Raw genomic sequence first — 25,511 nt, forward strand, 5'->3', positions numbered from 1 at the left:
CATACCCTGACCCAGGGAATCTTCCTGACCCAGGGATCAAACCAGTGTTTCTTATGTCTCCTGCATCAGCAGGCGAGTTTTTAACCACTAGTACCACCTGGATCAGCATCAAGTCCTACTTAGCTTAATGCTGCCTGGGAGTTTCCTGAAATACTTTGAGAAATTATTGATGAAAGCAAGTATTTACTTAGTCTTCCCTGGTGGCTCAGATGTTAAAGAATCTGCCTGCAATTCAGGAGACCTTAGTTCAATCCCTGAGTTAGGAAGATCCCCTGGAGAAGGAAATGGCAACCCGCTCCAATATTTTTGCCTGGAGAATCCCATGAACAGAGAAGCCTGGTAGGCTACAGTCCACGAAGCTGCAAAGAGTCAGACACAACTGAGCAGCTAATGCTTTCATTTACGTAAGCAGGTTTTTAAATGTGGGTGAGACAGCGAATGTGCAACAGAGAAAGAACAAAGACAAACCAAAGGAAAAAGGAGTAACTGAAAAACCAAAGAGATTCATGACACAGGGAATGGCAAGGAGATTTTCTTTATTTGAGGAGGTACTGTTTGTTCTTGAGGGACAGGACCCAGATGTAGAATGGTACATGAAGGTTGCCGCAGCCATTGCAGAATGCAATCCAAAGCTACCTTGTCATCTATGATGCCATCTATGAAAAAAAGAACTATGTCCAGAGACATCACTGGATTTTATTTTTTTCAAGAGGGTAGATAGAATTTAATCCAGCAAGAAACCAGAAACTGTGCCATCAATGATAAGCATGAGTGAAATTGCAGCTTGCCCTCCAACTCCTATTGCTGATGATCCTTCAGTTCTACCATCTCCCACTTCTTCTCATTGCTCTAGTCAGTAACTCTTTTTGCTTCTTTACTAGATGGCAGCCCCTGTGTGCAAGCTATTGTAATCTACTACAGTACTTTTCAAGGTACTTCATGATTAAAAATGATTCCTTTACTTTTTGTGTTTGTTTTTTTTATGTATTATTTGCATGAAAAATACATTAAACCTATTACAGCATAGTACTATATAGCTAATCATGGTAGTTGGGTACCTAGGCTAACTTTGTTGGACTTATAAACTTTCTCTCCGAACAGAACTCATTCATATGTAAGGGACTTACTGTATTAAGGAAGATCAACATTGAAGGACTGACCCTCCCTGACTTCAAGGTGAACTATAAAGCTACGGTGATCAAGACAGTGTGGTAGTGACCACTTAAGAATTGACACATAGACCAATAGAACAGAATAGAGAACCCAGGAAATACAACCAACTTGTATACATCTTTGACGAAGGGAAAAAGGCAATACAATGGAGCCAAGTCAGTCTCTTCAACAAATGGAGCTGGAACAAGTGAACATTCACATGCAAAAAGAATGAATCTAGACACAAATATTATACCCTTTACAAAAGTTAGTCCAAAATAGTAGCAGGTAAACATAAATATGAAACACAATAACATACAAAACTCCTAGAAGACAACACAGGTGAAAATCTAAATGATCTTGTGTAAGGCAATGACTTTTTAGATAAAACATCAAAGCTATAGTCTGTGAAAGAAATAATTGATATTGTTGGACCTCATAAAATTGGAAACTTCTACACTGGGCAAAAAATGCCAAGTGAGTAAGAAGACGAGCCACAAACTGGGAGCAAATATTTGCAAAATGTACATCTGATAAAGGACTTTTATCCAAAATTTATAAATAAGTCCTAAAACCCAACAATAAGAAAACAAAGACCTGATTCAAAAATAGGCCAAAAATGTTAATAGATACCTCACCAAAGACAACGTACAGTTGCCAAATCAGAATTTGAAAAGATGATCCATATCATATGTTATAAGTGAGACTCAAAGATATCACTACATACCTTTTGGAATGACCAAATTCCAGGACATTGGTAACTTCAAATGCTGGTGAAGATGGGGCAAAACAGGAATTCTCATTCGTTGCTGGTGGAAATACAAAATGGTACACTTCAGAAGATAGTTTGTTGATTTCTTACAAAACTAAATATAATCCCACCATATGATCCAGCAATAGCACTCATTGGTATTTCCCCCAAAGGAGCTAAAAATGTATACACACAGATGTTATAACAGCTTTATTCTTATCTGTCAAAACTTGGTAGCAAGCAAGATGTTCTTCAGCAGGTGAATGAATAAATAACACCCACACAATAGAATATTATTCAGCACCAAAAATAAATGAGCTAACAAGCCATAGGAAGACATGGAGGCACCTTAAATGCATACTGCCAAGTGAAAGAAGCCAATCTGAAAAGGCTACCTACCTACTGTCTGATACACACTGTATGGCATTTTGGAAATGGCAAAACCATGAAGATAGTAAAATATCATAGCTATAGGAGTTTGGCATTGGAGACAGATGAACAGGCACAGTACAGAGAATTTTTAGGTTGGTAAAAATACTCTGTACAATACTATAATGATGGATATGTGTCAATATGTATTTGTCCAAATCCACTGAAGTGTTAGTCACTCAATGTTCTATTCTTTCGATCTCATGGACTGTAGCCCACCAGGCTCCTCTGTCCATGAAATTCTCCAGGCAAAAATAATGGAGTGGGTTGCCATTTCCATTTCTAGGGTTCCTGTAGGGGAAATTAGAATTGGATGCCTCGTCTAAGGAAGATTCCTGGGCATGTTCATTGTCAGAACATTCCTCTCCTTTGAAGCACTTAGGGCTTCCCTGATATCTTACCTGGTTAAGAATTCGCCTGCAATTCAGGAGACCCTGGTTCAGTTTCTCAGTTGGGAAGGTCTGCTGGAGAAGGGATAGGCTATCCACTCCAGTATTTTGGGGCTTCCTTGGTGGCTCAGCTGGTAAAGAACCTGCCTGTGATTTGGAAGACTTGGGTTCGATCCCTGGGTTGGGAAGATCTGCTGGAGAAGGGAAAGGCTACTCACTCCAGTATTCTGGGCTGGAGATTTCCATGGACTGTATAGTCCATGGGGTCACAAAGAGTTGGACAGATTGAACAACTTTCACTTTTTAACTGCCAGATTGTTTAATTGTGAGCCGATCAGTGGAACACAAAGAGTGGACTCTAATGAAATTATGGACTTTGGGTGGCTATGCTATGCCAATGCAAGTTCATCAGTTATAGTGAACATACCACTCTGGTGGGGAATGGGGAATGGGGATAAATGGAAGTTATGCATTTGTGGGAGTAGGTGATATATGGGAAATCTCTGTACCTTCCTCTCCTTTTTACTATGAATCTAAAACTGCACTAAAAATATAGTCTAATAAAAAAATAAAGTATCCTTGAAAAATCCCCTGTATTGTCTATTTGCAGAGACAAAATATTGAGGTACTTTGGGAAGGATATTTTTATCTTGGAGAAAAATCTTTAATTGTGTGGCACTAAGGCATGTGTCTGGAAATTATGTTATCAATACACTGTAAGACTTGAAAAGGGCAGCCTAGGGCGGATATGTGCTGGTTTGTGTATCCTTCTACTTTTTTTTAGATAATTATACCAGATATTCTAGAAATTGTCTTTTCCATCCATGTGGAGCTCATAGAAGTTTTCATGTTCTTCAGTGTTCAGTGTAATTGAATATTTAACCCCAAATGGGCCAAACATAATTCCCTCAATGCCTGGAATTTTGGACATGGAAAGTCTTGAACTCAAGAAATAGCAAAGTCAGCTGTTCTTGAATAAACAAGTTGATTTAATAAAGGTTGATTATGTTTTATGGAACTATTAATATATCAAAACCTCATCTTTTGTGGAGTCTGATCAAGGGCTATTCACTGCCAGGTAATACTACTTGTCAAAGTTTGCTAATGGTATGTATAAAACAAAGAGTTTAATTGCAGAGTTGTTAAGAACATCTGGGATAAATAAGGATGTCATCAAATTATGAATACAAGTTGTGTCTATTATCATATTAAAGACTAAATTTTAAATGATAGATGTACTAACTAACCTAATTATGGCAATACTTGTCAATATATACAAGTATCAAATCATCACATTGTACATGTCAAACTCACATAAAGTTATATGTATATTGTATCTCAATGGAAAAAATAGTCTAAATTTTATCTTCATATCATTAAGGACTTTTTTGATTTTAAGTGACAGAAAAACAAACTCAAAGTGCTTAAGAAATGGATCCTTTGCTAAGTCACTTCAGTCGTGTTCGACTCTGTGCGACCCCATAGATGGCAGCCCACCAGGCTCCCCGCTGGGATTCTCCAGGCAAGAACACTGGAGTGGGCTGCCATTTCCTTCTCCAATGTATGAAAGTGAAAAGTTAAAGTGAAGTCGCTCAGTCGTGTCCGACTCTTGGCGACCCCATGGACTGCAGCCTACCAGGCTCCTCTGTCCATGGGATTTTCCACTCAAGAGTACTGGAGTGGGGTGCCATTGCCTTCTCCAATGTAAATTACAAATCTAGGAATACTTTTATTTTAATATTTCACTTGAGCCATAAAGAATAATATTAAAATATTATTTTTAAGTATTTCTTCTTTCTGCCTTTTTCTGTGCTAGTTTCGTTCTTTGACATACATATTCCTTATGCTGGCAATGTTTCTACATCTTCAAAACTCCAAGTTCAGTAGAAAAGGAGAATCATCCTTTCCCCATGACTATACATAAAAGCCCTGGGTCTTATTCTTACTCCAAATCTGTCACAAACCCGTCACTAAACAGATCACTGAAACCAAAAGGAAGATGTGCTATACAAGGCAGGCTCGCCCAGTTTATCATATGATAACAAAAACCTGATTCATCAAAGACAGGCTGCCTCTTGGTCATCTCTCTCTCAGACTTAATTTGAAGGGCAGTCATCATTTTGTTGCTGTCATGGTTGTAGAAAAAAAAAGAGCTTTCGATACACTTAAACTAGCAGTTTACTTAGCCTGAAAATGACAAAATGACATTTCTCAATATTCATTAACCAGAACTGGTCACATAGCCCCACTCAACCATAGGGAACAAGGAAGTACAATTCTATCATGTGCTCAGAATGTGCAGAAATCGGGTATTTGGCAAATAGCACTGATGAATGCCAAATGTACTATGTGGCTCAAATCAAACACCCACCTAGACCTGGGAGTAGGGTCAATCCCACCACAGTTGATAACATGTAGATTTTCATAGAAAACTTAGGCTATTAGCAGGGAAAAAGTAGTTTTTAATCAGAAAAAATTAATATTACACATAATCAAGTCAATGTATAGTAAATGACTAAAACTCTGGATTCAGTATATCTTCCTGTGTTAATAGATCATTAACTTCCAAGTGTTAAAAATTTACCATATTTGTGGTTATAAGCCAAAAGCTAAAAACTTACATTTTCCCCTATCCTCTTGATTTTAATCTGGGTTGATCAACATAGTCTAAATTTTTAAGGGTAGACATTTTAAACTTAGTTCAGTTCCTCATTCCGGTTTCTAAGATAGCTCAACCTGTGAAACTAAAGTGGTTTTAAACACATAACTAATTCTATTCACAAATGAAGATGTGAGATTCATTCTTTTTTTTTGTTTGTTTTCTTTTCTTCTTTCTTTTTTTTTTTTTTTTTTTCTGTTTTAACTTTTTTGGCCCCATAGTATGGCATGTGGGATCTTAATTCTCTGAGCAGGGATCAAACCCACATCCCTTGTCATGAAAGGGAGGAGTCTTAACCACTAGACCTACAGGGAAGTCCTTAATTCTTTTAATTTTTTAAAATGTAGTTTCACTTATTTATTTTTGGCTGTGCTGGGTCTTTGTTGCTGGGTAGGCTATTTATCTAGTTGTGGTTAGCTGGAGCTACTCTCTAGCTGGGGTGTGCAGGCGTCTCTTGTTGTGGAGCACAGGCTCTAGGGCATACGGGCTTCAAAAGTTGCCGCAGGTAGGTTCAGTATTTGCGGCTCCTGGGCTCTAGAGTACAGGCTCAACAATTGCAGCGCTTGAACTTGGTTGCTCCACTGTATGCAGTATCTTCCCAGATCAGGGGAATGAGCCCGTATCTCCTGCATTGGCAGGTAGTTTCTTTACCACTGGCCCATCAGGTATGCCCCCTGTCTTCATTCTTATGGGATGTAGAGCTAGAGTTGTTCTATCCTCTTATGGGATGTAGCATCATTAGATCAGGTTTTGTTTTTCTTTTTCCAGCAAGATATTCAGTATCAAGGAATTTTCTTTCTTTAATTGTGAGGAACGGGTATCTCTTTCAGTGAATTTAAGAAAAGAAGAACTTATTGTAAGGCTTCAATACTTAATCTCTGCTTTCTCCATCTCTAAGCTTACACTACTTGATCATGTTTTTTTTTTGTTTATTGTTTTTCCTTTTCTCTCTTCACATCTGCTCTGGCATTTCTTTCTTAATAATCTCTCTGCTTACTCATTTTCATAGCCCAGGACACTACAACCAAAGGGCAACAAGTTATAATACAATCTCTGGGCCTCTTTATTAGTTAAATTTCAAAGACAGGAATCAAATTGTCTAGGTGTTGGAAACTGATCCACTGTTAGCAAAATCAGCTCTGGTTAGGGGAAAGTATCACATAATACATATAACTGCCTCTTTTAAGGCTTTAAGGTGGGGCAGGTTAGCAAGGAGAACTGTACAAGAAAGCTAATTGACCATGCCTGCTGTAGGAATTAGGATGAGAATATCAATACCATTTACACTTATACAATTTTTTGTGCTTTACAAACTGTAACTCATTTAATCCTATAAGATTGATAGTATCACTATACTCATATTACAGATGAGAAGACTGAGATATAGGGAGGTCAAGGCAGAGCCATCCTGAATTTGGAAGTAGGTAGCATTGCTCCAGAATTTATGGTTGCTATATCATGAGTCTTGGCTATCCTAAAGTATTGGTTTACATCAGTGAGTTTACTGTCTTGGGATATTCCTTTAACTTTTTCGCTAGGAGCAAAATGCTTCTCATTCTCCAAAGCTCATCTTGAATATTAGCATTGCCACTTTGCAAGCTCTCCTTCTGTTGTTAAACCGTCTCATACATTCCCTTCATTCCTACACAGATCACCTTGTCCTATGATTAATACTGTGAGCTTCTGTTGAGCAAGGGCAAAATATTTCTTACCTTTGTGTTCTTGGTGCATGGTATAATGACTGGCACACAACATATACTTAAAGAACTGTTATTGGATCGTTCACTTAATGAAAGAATGAATGAATTAAATATGATTTATGCTACACAAATCTTACAAATTTCTCTCCTGCTACTGTAATATAGGACAAAAAGCACTTCCATAAGAAGACCCAGGAACAATGCTTGCGAATCTTTGAAATTATTGGGATTCAGAAGCCGGGAGAGTGGTTGGTTTGTGCTTGATGATGTCGTGGTGAGATCTGTGCAGAGTGGCTTGATATCATTTGAACTGTGTGAACATCTAGAGAGGTAATACAATAGTAAACAATAAATGTTGATGATATTCTATTCTGATGGCTTGTAATTGATGTTTATAGAAGTAGAATCATAGGATTAGATTTTTTTTATTTCTCAGATAGAGATATGAATAGTCCTTTAGGGTGTATTTAAAATGCAAACTAGATCTGACATGAATACATTATCTGTAATTTCATTCATGATAGTTTAATAAGTGCTGTTGGAAACCACTCTTAACTTAGATTTATTTTTACAGCTTTCTTCTAACTCCAAAATAGTTCTAAAATAGTGCCTTCATTTCTGAAATTCCATGGAGATAGTAATTAACTGTTCTTATTATGCTCATCTCCTACGTATGTATTAACTGAATTTGTTATTTCTGTGTCCTCATTTTGCTCTCTCATTTCCATGTTTTCTAGACAGCTCACTACAAGAAGAGTTTTAGACATTTTAAAGTTCATGAGAAGTAGACACTCATAAAGAGAGGGCCATCACATGTCCAAAGAGAGCCTTTATCTTACAAAGGAAGAGCTTACATCTATAATTGTTGGGGGTCAGTTTCCCTAGAAAGGGTCTAAAATAAGAATGCAGGTGATAGACTGAGAGAAGGCTCCCAGGGGACTCCTGTTGAGGAGAAAAGCAGATAGGGGCAAGGGAAGAAACGGGAGAAACTGTGGCTTAAGTTGAGGTTTTACCTCAGCCTGCCACCTCAGGAGAGCCCTGATGTGAGTACCGAGGAGACTGGCTTTACACCCTTTCATCAGTTAGTCTTCATCTGTGGATGTGGGGCTGTGCTGGGGAGGGGGCTCTTTAATGACCTCACACTGATTTGATTACCTCTGTTAAGAATATACCTCCAAATAAGGTCACATTCTGAGGTATTGGGGATTTGGCCTCCAATGCAGAAGTTGGGTGGAGATGACATAATTCAGACCATTGGAGGTACACCATAACAACCCTTATCACACAGTGAGGAGATGAATATTTAAATCCCCGCTGAATATGAGGTATATTTTTATACTATTGATATTAGGATATTATCGATAATAAATGGATTATCTTGATTATCTTTCTCTTTTTGAAGGGGTACTCTTTGGTAATGCTAGGTAAAATGTCATTTAAAATATGCTGCCACAGGTAGAGCTAAGCTGAAACCGGATGATTTCTTTGTTTATGAGCATCTGTTTTAGATTTAGCTTGATTTAAGCTGGTTTCCTGACTGCCAAGAGTTTTATTCAAGTCATTCATTCAAATTCATTCCATTAATGAATTTAATCAGTCTTTAGAATGCTTGATTTTTAAAGGAGGTTTGGTTTATAATGGCTTTTTGGAGGTGTTATTAGTTATTTGCGATATTTTTGAGACTGGTTGTTTTCCCTCAGGTCACTCCTCTTTACTTCCATGCAGGTTTATCGTGCTTCACTCTTCTTCCAATGTGGACAACAGCCATTTGGTTTCCTTTGTGAAGTCTTTGGAGGAAGCCATGTTCAGCACCACCGCCTGTGCTATACTTTATTACCGGAAAGACAACCCACATAGAATTGTTATTTTAGTGGTACCTTCTAAAGATTTATACCAGGTGCTTGGGAACGTGCGCTCAGAAGCCTCTAGTGGTCCTCCAGAACCATCTCGCCATTTCCAAGTGAAAGAAGGAGAATTGCTTCTTTTACGATTTACTGGAAATATATTTGCTTCAAGTAAGTATCATGAAATTGTTTTGTATATGCTGCGGGCTATCAGCCACGTGCTTCAGATGGAGTTCACTAAATGTGCTTCAAAAGAGTCTTCAAAGGACTGAGGGAAGGCTTTGGAAAAGCAGGAAAAGGAAAAGGACTTATTTACATCTTTCTTTCCAGTCTGTTTCTTCTCTTTCTAGGGCATGCATGTTCCCTTATGGGCCTACTCTAAGTGACACTCTTTTGGAAATAGTCTTTTCTCCATAACTGCTCTAGCTGAGACTATGCTAGGATCATCTTTCCAACACCAATGTAGTTGCTTTCTAAATATTCCTTTGCTTCTACTATTAGCCATGTGAAACAAAATGTATTTCCATACAGTAACAACAGTGATCCTTTAAAAATATAAATCATACTTTATTACTCCCCCCAGTTAAAACTTTATAATTAGGTCCTATTCTACTTCAAACAATATCAAAACTTTTTATGTTGTCCTGCAAAGAATCTGATCTGGGGTCAGTGTACTCCCAAGAGATGTATGGATAGAAATATGTTTCAGTATAATTGCTTTATTTATAATTCCATTTCTTTTATTTTATATACCTAAAAGACTACACTGAGAAGGAGTCAGTAAGTTTCACCACACTCAAAAAGGTTTCGAAAGTTGCTACAAACCTCAAATCCAGATGACATACCCCTGCTTACCTCTTATCTTTACATTTATCTAGTGATCTTTTATTACTATTACAAATCTTACCACAACTTGAAATTATTTATTTGTTCTTATACTTTTCATTCCTATATTTGTGTTCGTGACTAGAATGTAGATTCCACGAGGGCAGTGACTGTGTCTTTCTTGCTATGCATCCCTGAGACCAGAATAGTGCCTGGCACTTCAAGGGCTTTCAGTAAATACATAGTGAATGAATGAATATATGATGCCAAGGAAAACAAGGTAAATGACTATGAGAGGTGACAGGAGAGGCAGGAGAAGTAAGGAAATGACTGAGGTAGAAAAGCTAAAAAGAGATAAAGAAAAGGAAGCAAAAAGAACACAGAGAGAAAACAGCTGTGTGAGAGAAGAGAAGAAAAGATCTTTGGGGGTGCTGCCATCACAGGCATTTATTCTTATGAAAAAGACTGCTTTCCCTTTCTAACACCCTACCTTGAGTTAGAATAAGATCTAACAGTGTGCATGTAAAAGGAGGAGGTGTGGTGGGAAATTCAGGAATGGGTTTTATGGGGATTTCTGGCCCAGGAGTCCCATTATAGACTTGACTTAAAGTAATATTCTCTGTATATTTATAAATTAATATAGATCTCATTGATTTTTTAATGGTTTCTGTTTTCTAATTTTGAAAATTACTCCAAGCTCCACTGTTCTTTTGCTCTTTATTGTTTCCAAAATGATGTGGCTTAAAGCTTCAGCTGACCTTTTTTGGTTTCTCAGAAATAAGTGAGATTCAAAGTATCCCAATTTGAAGTATCTCTCCCACTGTTACAGACATTGTCTCAGCCATCTGAGCCAGCTGTCGGGACCTAGGAAGTAAGTGACACAATATCAGAAAAAGGGGAAGGGAAAGGAGAGGAGGAGAGGAAGGAAGGGTGAAAGACATCCCTGCTACTTGGCTTCCAGAGAAGAAACCACCCTGGGACAATCTCTCTAAGAGACAGTCAAAACCTGGAAGTGTCTCACCCAAACTAATGATGCAAAAGACTTCCTGTAATACTTGGGCCAGCAGCTGTGTTTACTTCCTGCCCTAAACAGGAGAGAGTTACTGTGATTCTCATAGGCAGTGGTGAAGTGTACTGTCATCTGTAAGGGGGAAGTGAGGAGCACAAGCTAAAATAAAAGTGCCTGGAGACAGCCAGTGTGTTCACAGTTCCTCAATATAGGAATGAAATACTCCTCTTCAGTCAGGGAAAATTCATCAGGCAGAGTGCCAGGATGCTTCCTGCTTTGCCTTTTTTAGAGATGTAGATTCAGACCTAGAGCTTCACGGGATTTACTCCATCCATCTTTTTAGTGTATCCCATATAAACCCCCAGTACTATCTAAGAGGAGCAAGTCCCTCAGTAAAGAACTGATACCTCTGTTTGATTCCCTTTGTTGTATGGCAGAAAGTAACACAACATCTTAAATAAACTATGCTCTAATAAAAGTTAAAAAACAGAATTGATACCTAATCCTTTCATCGGGGCCTGTGGTAGCCTCTGTGAATCTCAAATACAAACAGCCAGAGGTTGTCTGCCTGCGGGTCCATCTCTCGACCTATCCCCACTGGCTTCTGCAGTTATCTCCTACTATATTTTCATCTCTCATTTATAATGATCATGTTCAGAGAAGCCTTTCCTGTCTTTCCTGATTATGTCAGTTCATATTTTACTTTTTCAGATTTCTATGTAACTCATTGGAAATGGCCATAGATTTAATCATCTATTTATTTTTTAATTGCTTGATCAACATCAGCATCTCTGACTACAGTCCCAAGAGAGGACTATCTCTTTAATTAGTGAGAACTATTCAATTCCCAGCACCTAGAATGGTACCTAAAAGCTATAAGAAGTATTTGTTCAAAGAATGAAGAGAAAACCTTGGGGATAAACTCAACATTATAGTATTGTGTGATTAAAAGTATTTAAAACTTTAATAAATTTAGATGGCTTCTCTCTGAGAAATATCAAAATCTATAAATTCATTCATGTCTGATTCCATGGACTTTGTGACCCCATGGAATATATAGTCCATGGAATTCTCCAGGCCAGAATACTGGAGTGAGTGGTTATAAACTTCTCCAGGGGATCTTCCCAACCAGGGATCAAACTCAGGTCTCCTGCATTGCAGGTGGATTCTTTACCATCTGAACCACCAGGGAAGCCCAAGAATACTGGAGTGGGATCTTCCCAGCGGATACTTCCCAGGAATCAAACCGGGGTCTCCTGCTTTGCAAGCAGATTCTTTACCAACTGAGCTATCAGCTGGAGCTGTCAGGGAAGCCTGGGCTACCAGGGAAGCCCTCTAAATTCATTACATGGAATACAGATTATTCTTTTGACTGAGGGTCTTGCTACATGGAGATTATTTCTACTTCTAAGAGAAAATCAGACATATAGGTGTTCCCCTTTACATTGGCCTTTGGCATTCCTCTGGACACAGCTAGAATCTGCTTTCTTTCTCTAGGTTATAGATGTTGATATAGCACGTAAGCTTTCTAGTGTGTCACATTTAAGCCCCCAGTGCTCATAAAATTCATAAAATGCTGGGAAAGGGGCAGAGAGAATTTTACATAATGATACCTTAGCACAACTCACTCATAACACTAAGTAATGCCCTAAAGAGGTTTGTGTGTGTCCAAGTTTCCCCAAATACCCTTTGGCCTAGAGAAGTAGTTTTCCCAGACCCAAGTGTTAGAGTGTTAAAATGACCATCCTTTTATTCATTTAACAAAGATTCCTTTCCTTTATTACATTGTATTTTACTGCAGAGTGACATAGAAGAAGCAAATAAGTAAATAAAATGTACAGCTTAATGAGATGGAAGCTTCCTTAAAGAAGAATAAAGCAGGGAAGGGACATAGAAAGTCTCAGAGAGAGTGGCAGATTTGTAATTTTAAATAGACTCATTCAAGAAGATCTTTTTGAGAAAGTACCATTTCAGCAGAGGCTCAACGATAAGAGAGCAAGCCATGGTCCTATCCCAGGAGAGTCTGTCCCACACAGAGCAAGAAGGCTGAGATGGCTGGATGAGGGAGGGAGAGGAGACTTGGAGGAGATGAAATGGATACTGTTCCTGCCTTGAAGGGCATTTCAAGGACTTTTCCTTTTATTCTAAGTGAAATGGGGAACCCTGAAGAATTTTCAACAAGGTTGTCACACAATCTGGGTTAGATTATATCTGCGTTGATATTAGATGATGTAAGGCAAGTTAGCAGCAGGAAAATAAATCAATAAGCCATTGCAATGAACCAAGCAAAGAATGCTGGAGGTTTAGAGACAAAGATATTGGAAATCATGTCTGGTATTTTTGTCATAGACATCTTTGCTGTGAGCATTTTTACTGAATAATTTATTGACCATAAGGCAATTTTGCCATAAAAGATATATTGACAAAAAATAAAAAGGGACATTTAAAAGCAAATTTTAAAAGCTAGTGGAGGTGATGGAATTCCAGCTGAGCTATTTCAAATCTTAAAAGACAATGCTGTTAAAGTTCTGCACATAATATATCAGCAAATTTGGAAAACTCAGCAGTAGCCACAGGACTGGAAAAGGTCAGTTTTTATTCTAATCCCAGAGAAGGGCAATGACAAAAAATGTTCAAATGACCATACAATGGTTCTCATTTCACATGCTAACAAGGTAATTCTCAAAATCTTTTAAGCTAGACTTCAGTACTACGTGAACCAAGAACTTCCAGATTAACAAACTGGATTTAGAAAAGGCAGAGGAACCAGAGATCAAATTGCCAACATATGTTGGATCATAGAAAACGCAAGAAATTCCAGGAAAAATATGCTTCATTGACTATGCTAAAGCCTTTGATTGTGTGGATCACAACAAATTGTGGAAGATTCTCAACCAGACCACCTTGCTTGCCTCCTGAGAAACCTGTATGCAGGTCAAGAGGCAACAGTTAGAACTGGACATGGAACAATGGACTGGTTCCAAACTGGGAAAGGAGTACATCAAGGCTGTATATTGTCACCCTGCTTATTTGACTTATATGCAGAGTACATCATGTGAAATGCTGGGCTGGATGAATCACAAGAAGGAAACAAGATTGCTGGGAGAAATATCAACAACTTTATACATGCAGATGATACCACTCTAAAGGCAGAAAACAAAGAGGAACTAAAGAGCTTCTTGATGAAAGTGAAAGAGAGTGAAAAAGCTGGCTTAAAATTCAACATTCAAAAAACAAAGATCATGGAATCCAGTCCCATCACTTCATGGCAAATAGGATAAAGTGGAGACAGTGACAGACTTTATTTTCTTGGGCTCCAAAATCACTGCAGATAGTAACTGCAGTCATGAAGTTAAAAGACACTTTCTCCTTGGAAGGAAAGCTATGAAAAACCTATTAAGCAAGTTAAAAAGCAGAGACATCAATTTGCTGACAAAAGTTCTGAAGTAAAAGCTATGGTTTTTCCAGTACTCATGTATGGATGTGAGGAGTTGGATCATAAAGAAGGCTGAGTGCAAAAGAACTGATGCTTCCAATCTGTGGCACTGGAGAAGACTCTTGAAATTCCCTTGTACAGCAAGGAGATCAAACCAGTTGATCCTAAAGGAAATCAATTCTGAATATTCATTGGAAGAACTGATGCTAAAGCAGAAGATCACCTGTGGCCACCTGATGTGAAGGGCCGACTCATTGGAAAAGACCCTGATCCTGGGAAAGACTGAGGGCAGGAGAAGAGGGTGACAGGATGAGACAGTTGGATGGCATCATTGACACAATGGACTTGGGTTTGAGCAAATTCTGGGAGATAGTGAAGGACAGGGAAACCTGGCATGCTGTAGTCTGTTGGGTTGCAAAGAGTTGGACGTGATTTAGTGATAGAACAACAACAAAACCACCTAATGAATCATGAGAAATGAATAACAAAATTATAAAGACTTTATTGTAAAATATGAAATATTTAAATACAATTAAAATGTGTGTAGTTTCATGCCAATGCTGCACAGATAACTGATTTTATTTTGTGAGTTGTACCTAAGCACTTGTCTCTAAGTATTTGTTCATTGTTTTTTATATATTTTTTACTTGTTTATTTATTTGGCTTTTTTTTTTTTAATTCACTAAAACTTCACCCATCACTGCAAGAGGTATCAGTTTCCAAATACTGGGATGCATATTTGTAACTGAGCTTTGTGGTGGACTGCAAAAATCTTCTATACTGTCTGTCCTTGGCATATTGTCACATGTCCATTGATACATGTTCCAAAGTTCTATGAGAAAAGTGAAAGTGAAAGTCACTCAGTCACGTTTGACTCTTTGTGACCCCATGTATTATACAGTCCATGGAATTCTCTAGGCCAGAATACTGGAGTGGGTAGTGTTCCCCTTCTCCAGGGGATCTTCCCAACCCAGGCCTCCCACATTTCAGGCAGATTCTTTACCAGATAAGCCACAAAGAAATATGTGTTCAACTCTGGGTCTGTCAGGCCCGTGGTCTCAGCCTCTTTCTACCCCAATGTAGTGTTTCAAAGAAAAAACAACAACAACAACAACTCATGGGGTAAGTCATTGTCATCTGTCATGATTTTTTGGTTGTATATGTCAAATGAACCTATTAACCAGGTATTTTATCTCTTACAGCAAAATTGTCTTGTGGCCTGATCACTAAATCTGTGCTGTGCTGTGCTTAGTCACTCAGTCGTGTCTGACCCTTCATGACCCCTTGGACTGTAGCTCATCAAACCAGAGATTGAACCCAGGTCTTCTGCATTGCAGGTGGATTCTTTACCATCTGAGCCACCAGGGAAGTCCAAGAATACTGGAGTGGGTAGCCGATCCCTTCTCCAGGGGAACTTCCTGCCCCAGGAATTGAACCAGGCTCTCCTTCATTGTGTTCTTGCCTGGAGAATCCCAGGGATGGGGGAGCCTGGTGGGCTGCTGTCTATGGGGTCGCACAGAGTTGGACACAACTGAAGTGACTTAGCAGCAGCAGCAGCAGCAGCAGCTGCTTCATTACAGGTCGATACTTCACCAGCTGAACTACCAGGGAAGCCCTATGGCCTGAGAGTTATATGGCAAAAATGTTTGTGGAGAAAGGCTCTGAGAAAGATGTCTATAGCAAATATGCTTACAGTGAAAGTACTTATAACTAGTAGAGATGTGTTAGGACACAGAAAGATCCCTAGCCAGTGGTTTTCAGTCTTCTGGTTCTCTGCGTCCCTAGCCTGTTACTTCCTCATCTTACCTTTCTAAGCAAAAGCACGTATTACTTACTACCTTTGTACTTCCTATGTTTTCAGTGAAAAATACTCCAAACCCCACTACTGAGAAAATATATTGCTATAAGAAATATCTAGTAACTTACAAAATATAAATAAATCTCGTTCTTCTTTCTATGACAAATTTTTACTGTATAGTTACTATCCTATTATTCCGACTAGGAACTGGATACATAATATGCACAAGGAGAAAAGTTCTCAAAATGTCAACTAATGATTGCTTTTATAATTTTGGTATGTAATGAATGACTTTTGGTTTTACTTCTCTAAATATGACAGAGTAGGAGAAAAAAAAATAAAATAGTGCAATTTTCTGTGCTACTCATCCTCTTTAGGTTCTGTGTTTTTTTTTTTTTTTTAAACTGTGACAAAGGGTCTTCCAAATATAGTGTAGTATATCTTAGGGACAGTGAAATTCCAACTTTAAAAAGCTACATAATGTTTTCTATATAGAACAATAAGGTAATGTTATTTATTACTAGTAAATACTCAATAATTTTATCCTTATTTCATAAGTAAATGTGATTCTTAGAGATTTACATTTTAGATCTTTAGTTTTTTTTTTTTTTTAATTAACTGGCAATAAAAGGTCGATAAGGTTTAGGTCAAAATAGAAATGTGACTATTTCTCATCCTCAATCTTTATACAGTGTATGTATGTAAATTATTCCTTATGAGTAATTGTGTACCTGGCAGGGAGCACCATTCATGAGATGGAAGGAGAAATTTAGTAAATTATATTCTACTGGGACAAAAGTAGCAACATTTTCCTTGCTAGTACTCTAGAGGGATGGAAGTAGGAGTTTGTTAGGTGCTCCCCCAGTGATCCAGAAACTCTAATTTATTATTTTCAAGATGGCATTTCAGTTTCCGTGACTCCAAATAATTTTCCTCCCCACTACCCCCATTTTTTTTTTAACCAGAGTGATTCTTTTAAGGCAAATCTGTTTAGTCATGCTTATCTTAGAATGTCTTAGGAATCTGTTTTGCTCAAGGAACCAGGTTGCCCCTAAAACACAGACTTGTGCAAAGGAACATACTGCTATATTTTCCATAACCTGGAGTTATTCTAATTCGAGATTTAACTGTGCTTTAGAAAGCCACCAAAATGACCTCTAGCAGTCACAACAATGAGAAAAGTATTGATGTCACCTACATCTCTCAACTCTTATTTCATTGGGAAGATTGGAAGTTTCCAGTCAGAGAGATAGCAAGGTAGATAGAGATAGGTAGATAGAGATCTTGGAGTAGTCAACTTTCAGGCCTCTCAGAGCAGCAGGAAGTTGCTGCTGATATAAAAGCTTCATACTGACATTTCTTTAGGAAATTTAAGTGGGCTGTTTTTGTCATAAATACAAATTCAAAACAATGTAAGAATCCCATCTGTTTCTTCTCATTTACTGTCTTGCTCTTGTTTACTGAGCTCTTATTACGTGCCACATCCTTTGCTAATCATTCTATCCACACATTATCTCATTTCATTCCCAGAACAATCCTAGGAGGTAAGTTTTATTTCTCTTGTTTTAAAGGTAAGGAAGTGAAAGCTCTAAGACGTTCAGATGTGAAAGAACTGGATAAATATTACCATGTGAATAAATACTAGAAGCTGAACTTGGATCTAGATCTTTATGTCAGAAACATACTATAACTGTGACTTTATAGCTTACTTTTAAATTTGTGACGGGTGATCACACCTGCCTTAGTGGATGTGACAGTGTCTGTTTCACTATTGCAATGAGAAGGTGAAATAGCCTGATAGTCACAGTAAAACCCCCATGAGTGAAATGTTATATTCACTAAAGTTCCATCATTTTCAGTGGATCATTGAGAAGACTTTTACATATCCTTGTATGGGGGGATTCACTAGGTTTTAATAGAAATTTCAGTAACTATTAAATCTAGAAACTATTACATTTGAAAGTTCTAGAACAGCACTGTATTTCTGCCATGGTGAATATGTTTTATATATGTACTCTCCAATAAGGTAGCTACAGACAGATGTGGTTATTGAACATTTGAAATATGGCTATTTCACTTAGAATGCCTAAGGAATTGAATTTTTAATCTGAGTGTCAACTTTAATTTTAAAAGCTACATGTTGCTACCATATAGGAGAATATATTTCTAGAATGTCTATTGTGAGGTCATGATAGTGTGCAATGTGATATGGATAGTTAAGTGAAAGGAAAAAATGTCATTGTTAAGAAGTGAAAACAATTTTCTAAGTAGAGAAACAGCTAAATATTTCCAATGGTTTCTTGTAGCAAAATGTAACAGAAAGTGAAAATCAGATCAATGATGATTCCCACAAATGCATAAAAAAAGAAAACAACCAAGGATATGAGATCTAGAAGCAGCCAGAGAGAACAGAGTTCAAGTATAGATGAGAATTCTTTTAGCATTTACACAATCTCAGTCTAGTGCCGCTTTGCTAGGTTATGTTTTGACAAGAAGTATTTACACACAACAGATAAATTTTAAAAATGAATGATTATTTGAATTTTTAAAAATTAAGTTAGAAATGTGGTCTGTATTAATAGTAACAAATACATTTTACTTTTATTTAGGCAATGGGAAGGATTATGGGAAAGACTACAAGCTTATTTTTCATTTACAAAGGAAACCTAGACTGGAACTCCAAATCAAAGAAGTGGATGAATTTGGAAACTATAGCTGCCCTCATTATAAGGGTGCCATTGTAGTTTATAAAGTACCTAGAGAAAAGATAGTCCACAACTTGGAAGAATCTCTTATATTTAATGAAAACAATTATCAGTTGCCAATTTGCAAATTAGCATTGAAATTACCAAAGGTGAGTAATTTTACCTCCCTAATTACTATATTTTGTTAATTTCCTATAATTCTCTACAAATTCAATATTGTAGACATATGGATATTTATGGTTAAAAGGAAAGCTAGGAATAATGGTGACAGGGAAGGAGTAAGTAGCTCCAATTTAAGAATAATAGAATACATATCAGTATATAAAGTTCTTTCATATCATCATTATTCTAGGAACAGTTCAAGTTGGTTTGATCCTGACAGGATGTTGTTAATGACTATTGAAAAATGTCATTCATTTTCTATAACTGCATCTGATTAACTAGAAAAACCAATTATAAAAACATTGAAAATATTTGGAACACAACATTTAGAAAAATCGTGTGGTGAGCAGAAAAATTGTTTTGAAATACATTCAGGATAAAAAAATCCTGCACACTTAAGACTTAATTGCTCTTTCATTTCTGATTTTACTTGGGTTCTTTTTTTCTTGGTTAATCTAGTTCATGTTTTTTTTTTTCAATTTTATTTATCTTTTCAAAGAACTAACTCTTAGTTTCATTGACCTTTTATACTGTCTTTTCAGACTTTATTTCATTTATTTCCACTCTGAAAAAAGGAAAAGTATTAATCACTCAGTTGCATCCAACTCTGTGGGATCCCATAGACTGGAGCCTGCCAGGCTCTTCTGTCCATGGGATTCTCCAGGCAAGAGTACTGGAGTGGGTCACCATTCCCTTCTCCAGGGGATTGTACCAACCCAAGAACTGATCCTGGGTCTCCTGCATTGCAGGCAGATTATTTACCATCTGAGCCACCAGGGAAGCCCCTATTTCCATTCTAATCTTTATTATTTCATCTCTTCTGTTAACTTTGGGCAGTTTTGCTCTTCTTTTTCTAGTTTTTTTAGGTATAAAACTAGATTGTTTATTTGTGATTTTTCTTGTTTCTGAAGTAAGCCTGTTTTATTATCATGAACTTTCTTCTTAGAACTGCTTTAGCATAGATTTTTGTGTTTACATTTCTGTTTTCATTTGCCTGTGTATTTTGTGCTTGTGTCTTTGAATTTCTATTTGGTTATTGGTTATTCAGTAGCATATTGTTCAATCTCCACAAATTTGGTGATTTTCTGTTTTTTCTTATGGTCGATTTTTAGTTTCATGACATTGTTGTTTAGAGAAGATGCTTGACAGGATTTCAGTTTCCTTAAATTTATGGAGACTTGTTTTGTGACCTAAGTGTGTGGAAATGGTCCATGTACACTTGAGAAAAATGTGTATTCTGCTGCTTTAGATGGAATGCTTCTTTTTTTTCTCTATATATGTATATCTAATCTATTAGTTTCATTTGGTTTAATGTGTTGTTTAAAATTGATGTTTGCTTATTATTTTTCTATATGGATGATGTATCCATTGATGTAAGTGTAATATTAAAGCGGGACTTCCCTGGTAGTCCAATGGCTACGACTCCAACCTCCCAAGTATTGCTGTCAATTTCTCCCTTTAGGTCAGCCCTAATATTTGCTTTCTTTATTCTAGTGCTCCTCTACTGGGTGCATATATATTTATAAATGTAACATCTAGAGAAAAATTACAATTGACACCATAAAATAAAAAATATCATAAGAAACTACTATAAACAATTATAGACCAGCAAACTAGGCAACCTACAAGAAGTGGATAAATTCCTAGAAACAAACTATCTTCTAAGACTTAGTCATGGATAAATATACTGAATAGAAGATACTTAATCATGAAGAAAATCTGAATAGATTGATTTCTTGTAAGGATATTGAAATGGTGATAAAAAAAAATCTCTCAATAAACTAAAGTCTAGGATCAGAAAGCATTAGGGGTGAATTCTCCCCCACATTTAAAAGAATATTTAATACTATCCTTCAAACTCTTCCAAAATGTTGAAAAGGAAGGAATGCTCCTAAACTCATTTCATGAAATCAACATTACCCTGATACCAAAACCAAATGAGGATACCACCAAAAAAGAGAAAAGTACAGGCTAGTATCCTTAATAAATGTAGATGTAAAAATCCTCATCAAAATATTAGCACACTGAATCCAACAATAGACTCATACAGCAGGATCAAGTGGGATTTATCCCAGGAATGCAAGAATAGTTCAAGATCTAAAAATCAATCGATGTGTTATACCACATTAACAAAATAAATGATAAGAATCCTATGATCATCTCAATAGAAGCAGAAAAAGAATTTGACAGAATTCAACATCCATTTATGAAAAAATATCAATAAAATAGGCATAGAGAAAAGGTACCTCAACATAATAAATGCAATACATGACAAATCTACAGCAAACACCACACTAAATGGTGAAAAACTGAAAGCATTTACACTAAGATCAGGAACCAGACTTTTACCTAAGAAGATAAGCAGAGGGTTGATACGCATATGAAAAGATGTTCAAGATCACTAGTTATTAGGGAAATGAGATTCAACACTGCAAAGAGATATACCTCAAATCTCTCATCTAGAATGATTGTTGTCAAAAAGACAAGAAATAACAAATGTCAAAGAGAATGTGGAAACAAGGGAACATTTGTACACCTTGGGGTTGGTGGGAATGTAAATTGATGGAAATCTAAATTGGTCCAGCCACTGTGAAAATCAGTATGAAGATACTTTAAAAATTAAGAAAAAATTACTATATGATTCAACTATTCCACTTCTGGGTATTTACTCAAAGTATACAAAAATATTAATTTGAAAAGATATATGTACCCTATCCTCATTTCAGTATTATTTACAATAGCCAAGATATGGATATAACCTAACTGTCCATCAATAGATGAATGGAAGAGGAAGATGTGGTATATATTTACAATGGAATACTACTCAGGGATTAAAAGAATGAAATATTCCATGTGTAATGACATGGCTGGACTTTACGGTACTTAGTTATATTATTGACTAAGTAATATAAGTTGGACAAAAGAAAGACAAATACCATATGATTTTACTCATATGTATAGTCTAAAAAACAACAAAAACATGATTAAACAAACAAAAACAAAAATAAATTCATAGATACAAATAACAGATTGGTGATTACCAATCAGAGGGGAGGGGGTTTTGGGGAATGAGCAAATGGTTGAAGAATGTCAATTGTATGGTGATGATTGATAACTAGATTTTTGGTTTTGTGCACTTTGCAGCATATAGAAATATCAAATGGTAATACACACCTGAATCATAAATAATGTAACATAGCAATTTTACTTCAATTAAAAAAAGAGTCCATTACTTTTGTCTAAAATTCTTTGTATTGGAAAGTAGGGTTGAATTTGTTCCCTTCAACTTATGAAGCAAAAAGTCAATGATGTTATTGCTATACATACTATTTCTTTTAGTGATCCAGGACTTGTACTTAACTATATTCTAATGATAAGTGAAAAATGTTTCACTCCAGAGGAAAAACAAATTTTTTATCCTTTAAAGAAAGTTGAGTAGTTTTCTTAATTTATGGTTTTTATATTTTTACTTGTGATATGAATAGCAGAAACATGTTTCCTATGGGACAAGATTTTGTATTTACTTTAAATAGATTAGTAAAGTAATTGTTTTGATAAATATTAATTGAAATTCTGAAATAGAAAATGTGCTAAGTTAGGCATTATGATAAATACTGAGCTATATAGGATAATACAAGCCTTAAAACTGCATTGTTCTGAATGGTAGCCACTGTCCACATCTTTCCATGGAACACTTGAAATATGGCTAGTCCAAACTGAGATGTACCTTAAATGTCAAATACACACTGGACTTCAAAGACCTAGTACAAAAATAGAAAATATTTCATTAATTTGTTTATAATGATTTCATTGTAAAAGATAATCTTTTGGATATGGAGTTAAAAATGTATTACTAAAACTCATCTCACTTGATTAAAAAAATTTTAAGTAGAATATTTTAAAGTATATTTCTATAGGATATCATTGCTCTAAATTATTTACAATCTAGCAGAGTAGCAAAACATGAACAAAATTATCTTGTAAGATTGTGAATAATTAGATTAATGGTATAAACAGTGTATTAATTGTTATTCAGAGGGGGGAAATTGTTTTCCTGAAAGTTAAACTCAAGAAAAATTTCAAGGTGGTTATGGCAATTTATCTGAGCTTTATAAGTATGTAGAAATTTGGCCACTGGAAATGAAGAAAACCTGTGTTAGGCTGAGGAAATGGAATGAATTTGACTGGGGATTGTAGGCATAGTTTAGCAGGAATTCAGAATTCATATAATAAGCATTATAATAATTTATAAAGTACCAAAGATGTTTCAAGTGTTTTCCATTCATTGCATTATTAAATTCTCATAAAAATCACATGAGGCATTATCATTTTATAGGAAACTTAGGTACAGAAATTTTAGGCAAGTTGTCCATGGACCAAAAACTAATAAGTGTCAGAAGTGGGCTTCTGACCCATAAAACCTTCTTCACACATGGGCAACCACAGAGCACTACTGCCTCTTGAGCAGGTAACACAAGGATTTTTATTCAAGGATGCAAGATGGATTTTAGGACACTCAGGTTCTCCCTGGAAGTTGTAAAACAATTTCATGTATAACATGCTTTAGTGTAGAGGTGACAGGACATAGATTCTGGTCATTGGCACTGAAAATAGCCATTTGCAGGGGCCCAGGGACATTAACTCTACTTGCTGATTTCAGAGAGACATCCTGAGGTTCTTAAGAGGCATGAGTAAGTTAGCTGACTGTAGCAAACCAATGATACTGAAAATGACATTTTAAGAAAGGTATAGCATCTTCCCTGGTGGCTCAGAGGTTAAAGCGTCTGCCTCCAATGCAGGAGATCTGGGTTCAATCCCTGGGTCGGGAAGATCACCTGGAGAAGGAAATAGTAACCCACTCCAGTATTCTTGCCTGGAGAATCCCATGGATGGAGAAGCCTGGTAGGCTACAGTCCACGGGGTTGCAAAGAGTTGGACACGACTCAGCAACTTCATTACTTACTTACTTACTTATAGCTAGCGAGGTGTATATTCCCTATCGGTTGTGCATTTTCATTTCCATTTAGGGTCCTTGCCCTTGTTTCTCCCTATGTTTGGGGGTCTCTTCCCTCTGATAGTCACATCAGTTCAGTTCAGTTGAGTCATTTAGTTGTGTCTGACTCTTGGAGAACCCATGGACTGCAGCATGTCAGCCTTCCCTGTCCATCACCAACTCCCAGAGTTCACTCAGACTCACATCCATTGAGTCAGTGATGCCGTCCATCCATCTCATCCTCTGTCATCCCCTTATCCTCTTGCCCCCAGTCCCTCCCAGACTCAGAGTCTTTTCCAATGAGTCAACTCTTCGCATGAGGTGGCCAAAGTACTGGAGCTTCAGCTTCAGCATCATTCCCTCCAAAGAAATCCCAGGGCTGATCTCCTTCAGAATGGGGAGTGGTTGGATCTCCTTGCAGTCCAAGGGACTCTCAAGAGTCTTCTCCAACACCACAGTTCAAAAGCATCAATTCTTTGGCTCTTAGCTTTCTTCACAGTACAACTCTCACAACCATACATGACCACAGGAAAAACAATAGCCTTGACTAGACAGACCTTTGTTGCCAAAGTAATGTCTCTGCTTTTCAATATGCTATCTAGGTTGGTCATAACTTTCCTTCCGAGGGGTAAGTGTCTTTTAATTTCATGGCTGCAATCACCATCTGCAGTGATTCTAAAGCCCCCCAAAATAAAGTCTGACACTGTTTCCACTGTATCCCCATCTATTTCCCATGAAGTGATGGGACCAGATGCCATGATCTTTGTTTTCTGAATGTTGAGCTTTAAGCCAACTTTTTCACTCTCCGCTTTCACTTTCATCAAGAGGTTTTTTAGTTCCTCTTCACTTTCTGCCATAAGGGTGGTGTCATCTGCATACCTGAGGTTATTGATATTTCTCCCGGCAGTCTTGATTCCAGCTTGTGATTCTTCCAGCCCAGGGTTTCTCATGATGTACTCTGCATAGAAGTTAAATAAGCAGGGTGACAATATACAGCCTTGATGTACTCCTTTTCCTATTTGGAACCAGTCTGTTGTTCCATGTCCAGTTCTAACTGTTGCTTCCTGACCTGCAAACAGATTTCTCAAGAGGCAGGTCAGGTGGTCTGGTATTCCCATCTCTTTCAGAATTTTCCATAGTTTATTGTCCACAGTCATAGTTTATTATCCACACAGTCAAAGGCTTTGGCATAGTCAATAAAGCAGAAATAGATGTTTTTTTCTGGAACTCTCTTGCTTTTTCCATGATCCAGCGGATGTTGGCATTTTGATCTCTGGTTCCTCTGCCTTTTCTAAAACCAGCTTGAACATCAGGGAGTTCACGGTTCACGTATTGCTGAAGCCTGGCTTGGAGAATTTTGAGCATTACTTTACTAGCGTGTGAGATGAGTGCAATTGTGCAGTAGTTTGAGCATTCTTTGGCATTGCCTTTCTTTGGAATGAAAACTGACCTTTTCCAGTCCTGTGGCCACTGCTGAGTTTTCCAAATTTTCCAAATTTGTCACACTGTAGGCACTCTAAATATTTGTGACTGGTTGAATGACAGGATGTCTACAGAGTCCCTTAGCTTCTACTAAAGTTTAGGAATTACTGACTTAATGGAATACTTGAGTACTCCCATATCAGTGATTTATAGGCTGTGTTCAAACACTTGGCAGGT

At 37.0% G+C, this 25,511-nt stretch overlaps 1 protein-coding gene across 1 annotated transcript in view; it reads left to right on the forward strand.

The window, feature by feature from the left end:
* DTHD1 (death domain containing 1) overlaps positions 1-25,511 on the forward strand; it is an 87,713-nt gene that overhangs the window by 23,996 nt on the left and 38,206 nt on the right. The window contains exons 6-8 of the mRNA XM_040237995.1: positions 7,246-7,410; positions 8,806-9,095; positions 18,602-18,846. Of these exons, the coding sequence (XP_040093929.1) occupies positions 7,246-7,410; positions 8,806-9,095; positions 18,602-18,846 (700 nt within the window). The remainder of the gene's footprint in view (positions 1-7,245; positions 7,411-8,805; positions 9,096-18,601; positions 18,847-25,511) is intronic.

The sequence above is a fragment of the Oryx dammah genome, unplaced genomic scaffold, assembly GCF_014754425.2.
Source record: "Oryx dammah isolate SB20612 unplaced genomic scaffold, SCBI_Odam_1.1 HiC_scaffold_3, whole genome shotgun sequence".
In the NCBI taxonomy this organism is placed as follows: domain Eukaryota; kingdom Metazoa; phylum Chordata; class Mammalia; order Artiodactyla; family Bovidae; genus Oryx; species Oryx dammah.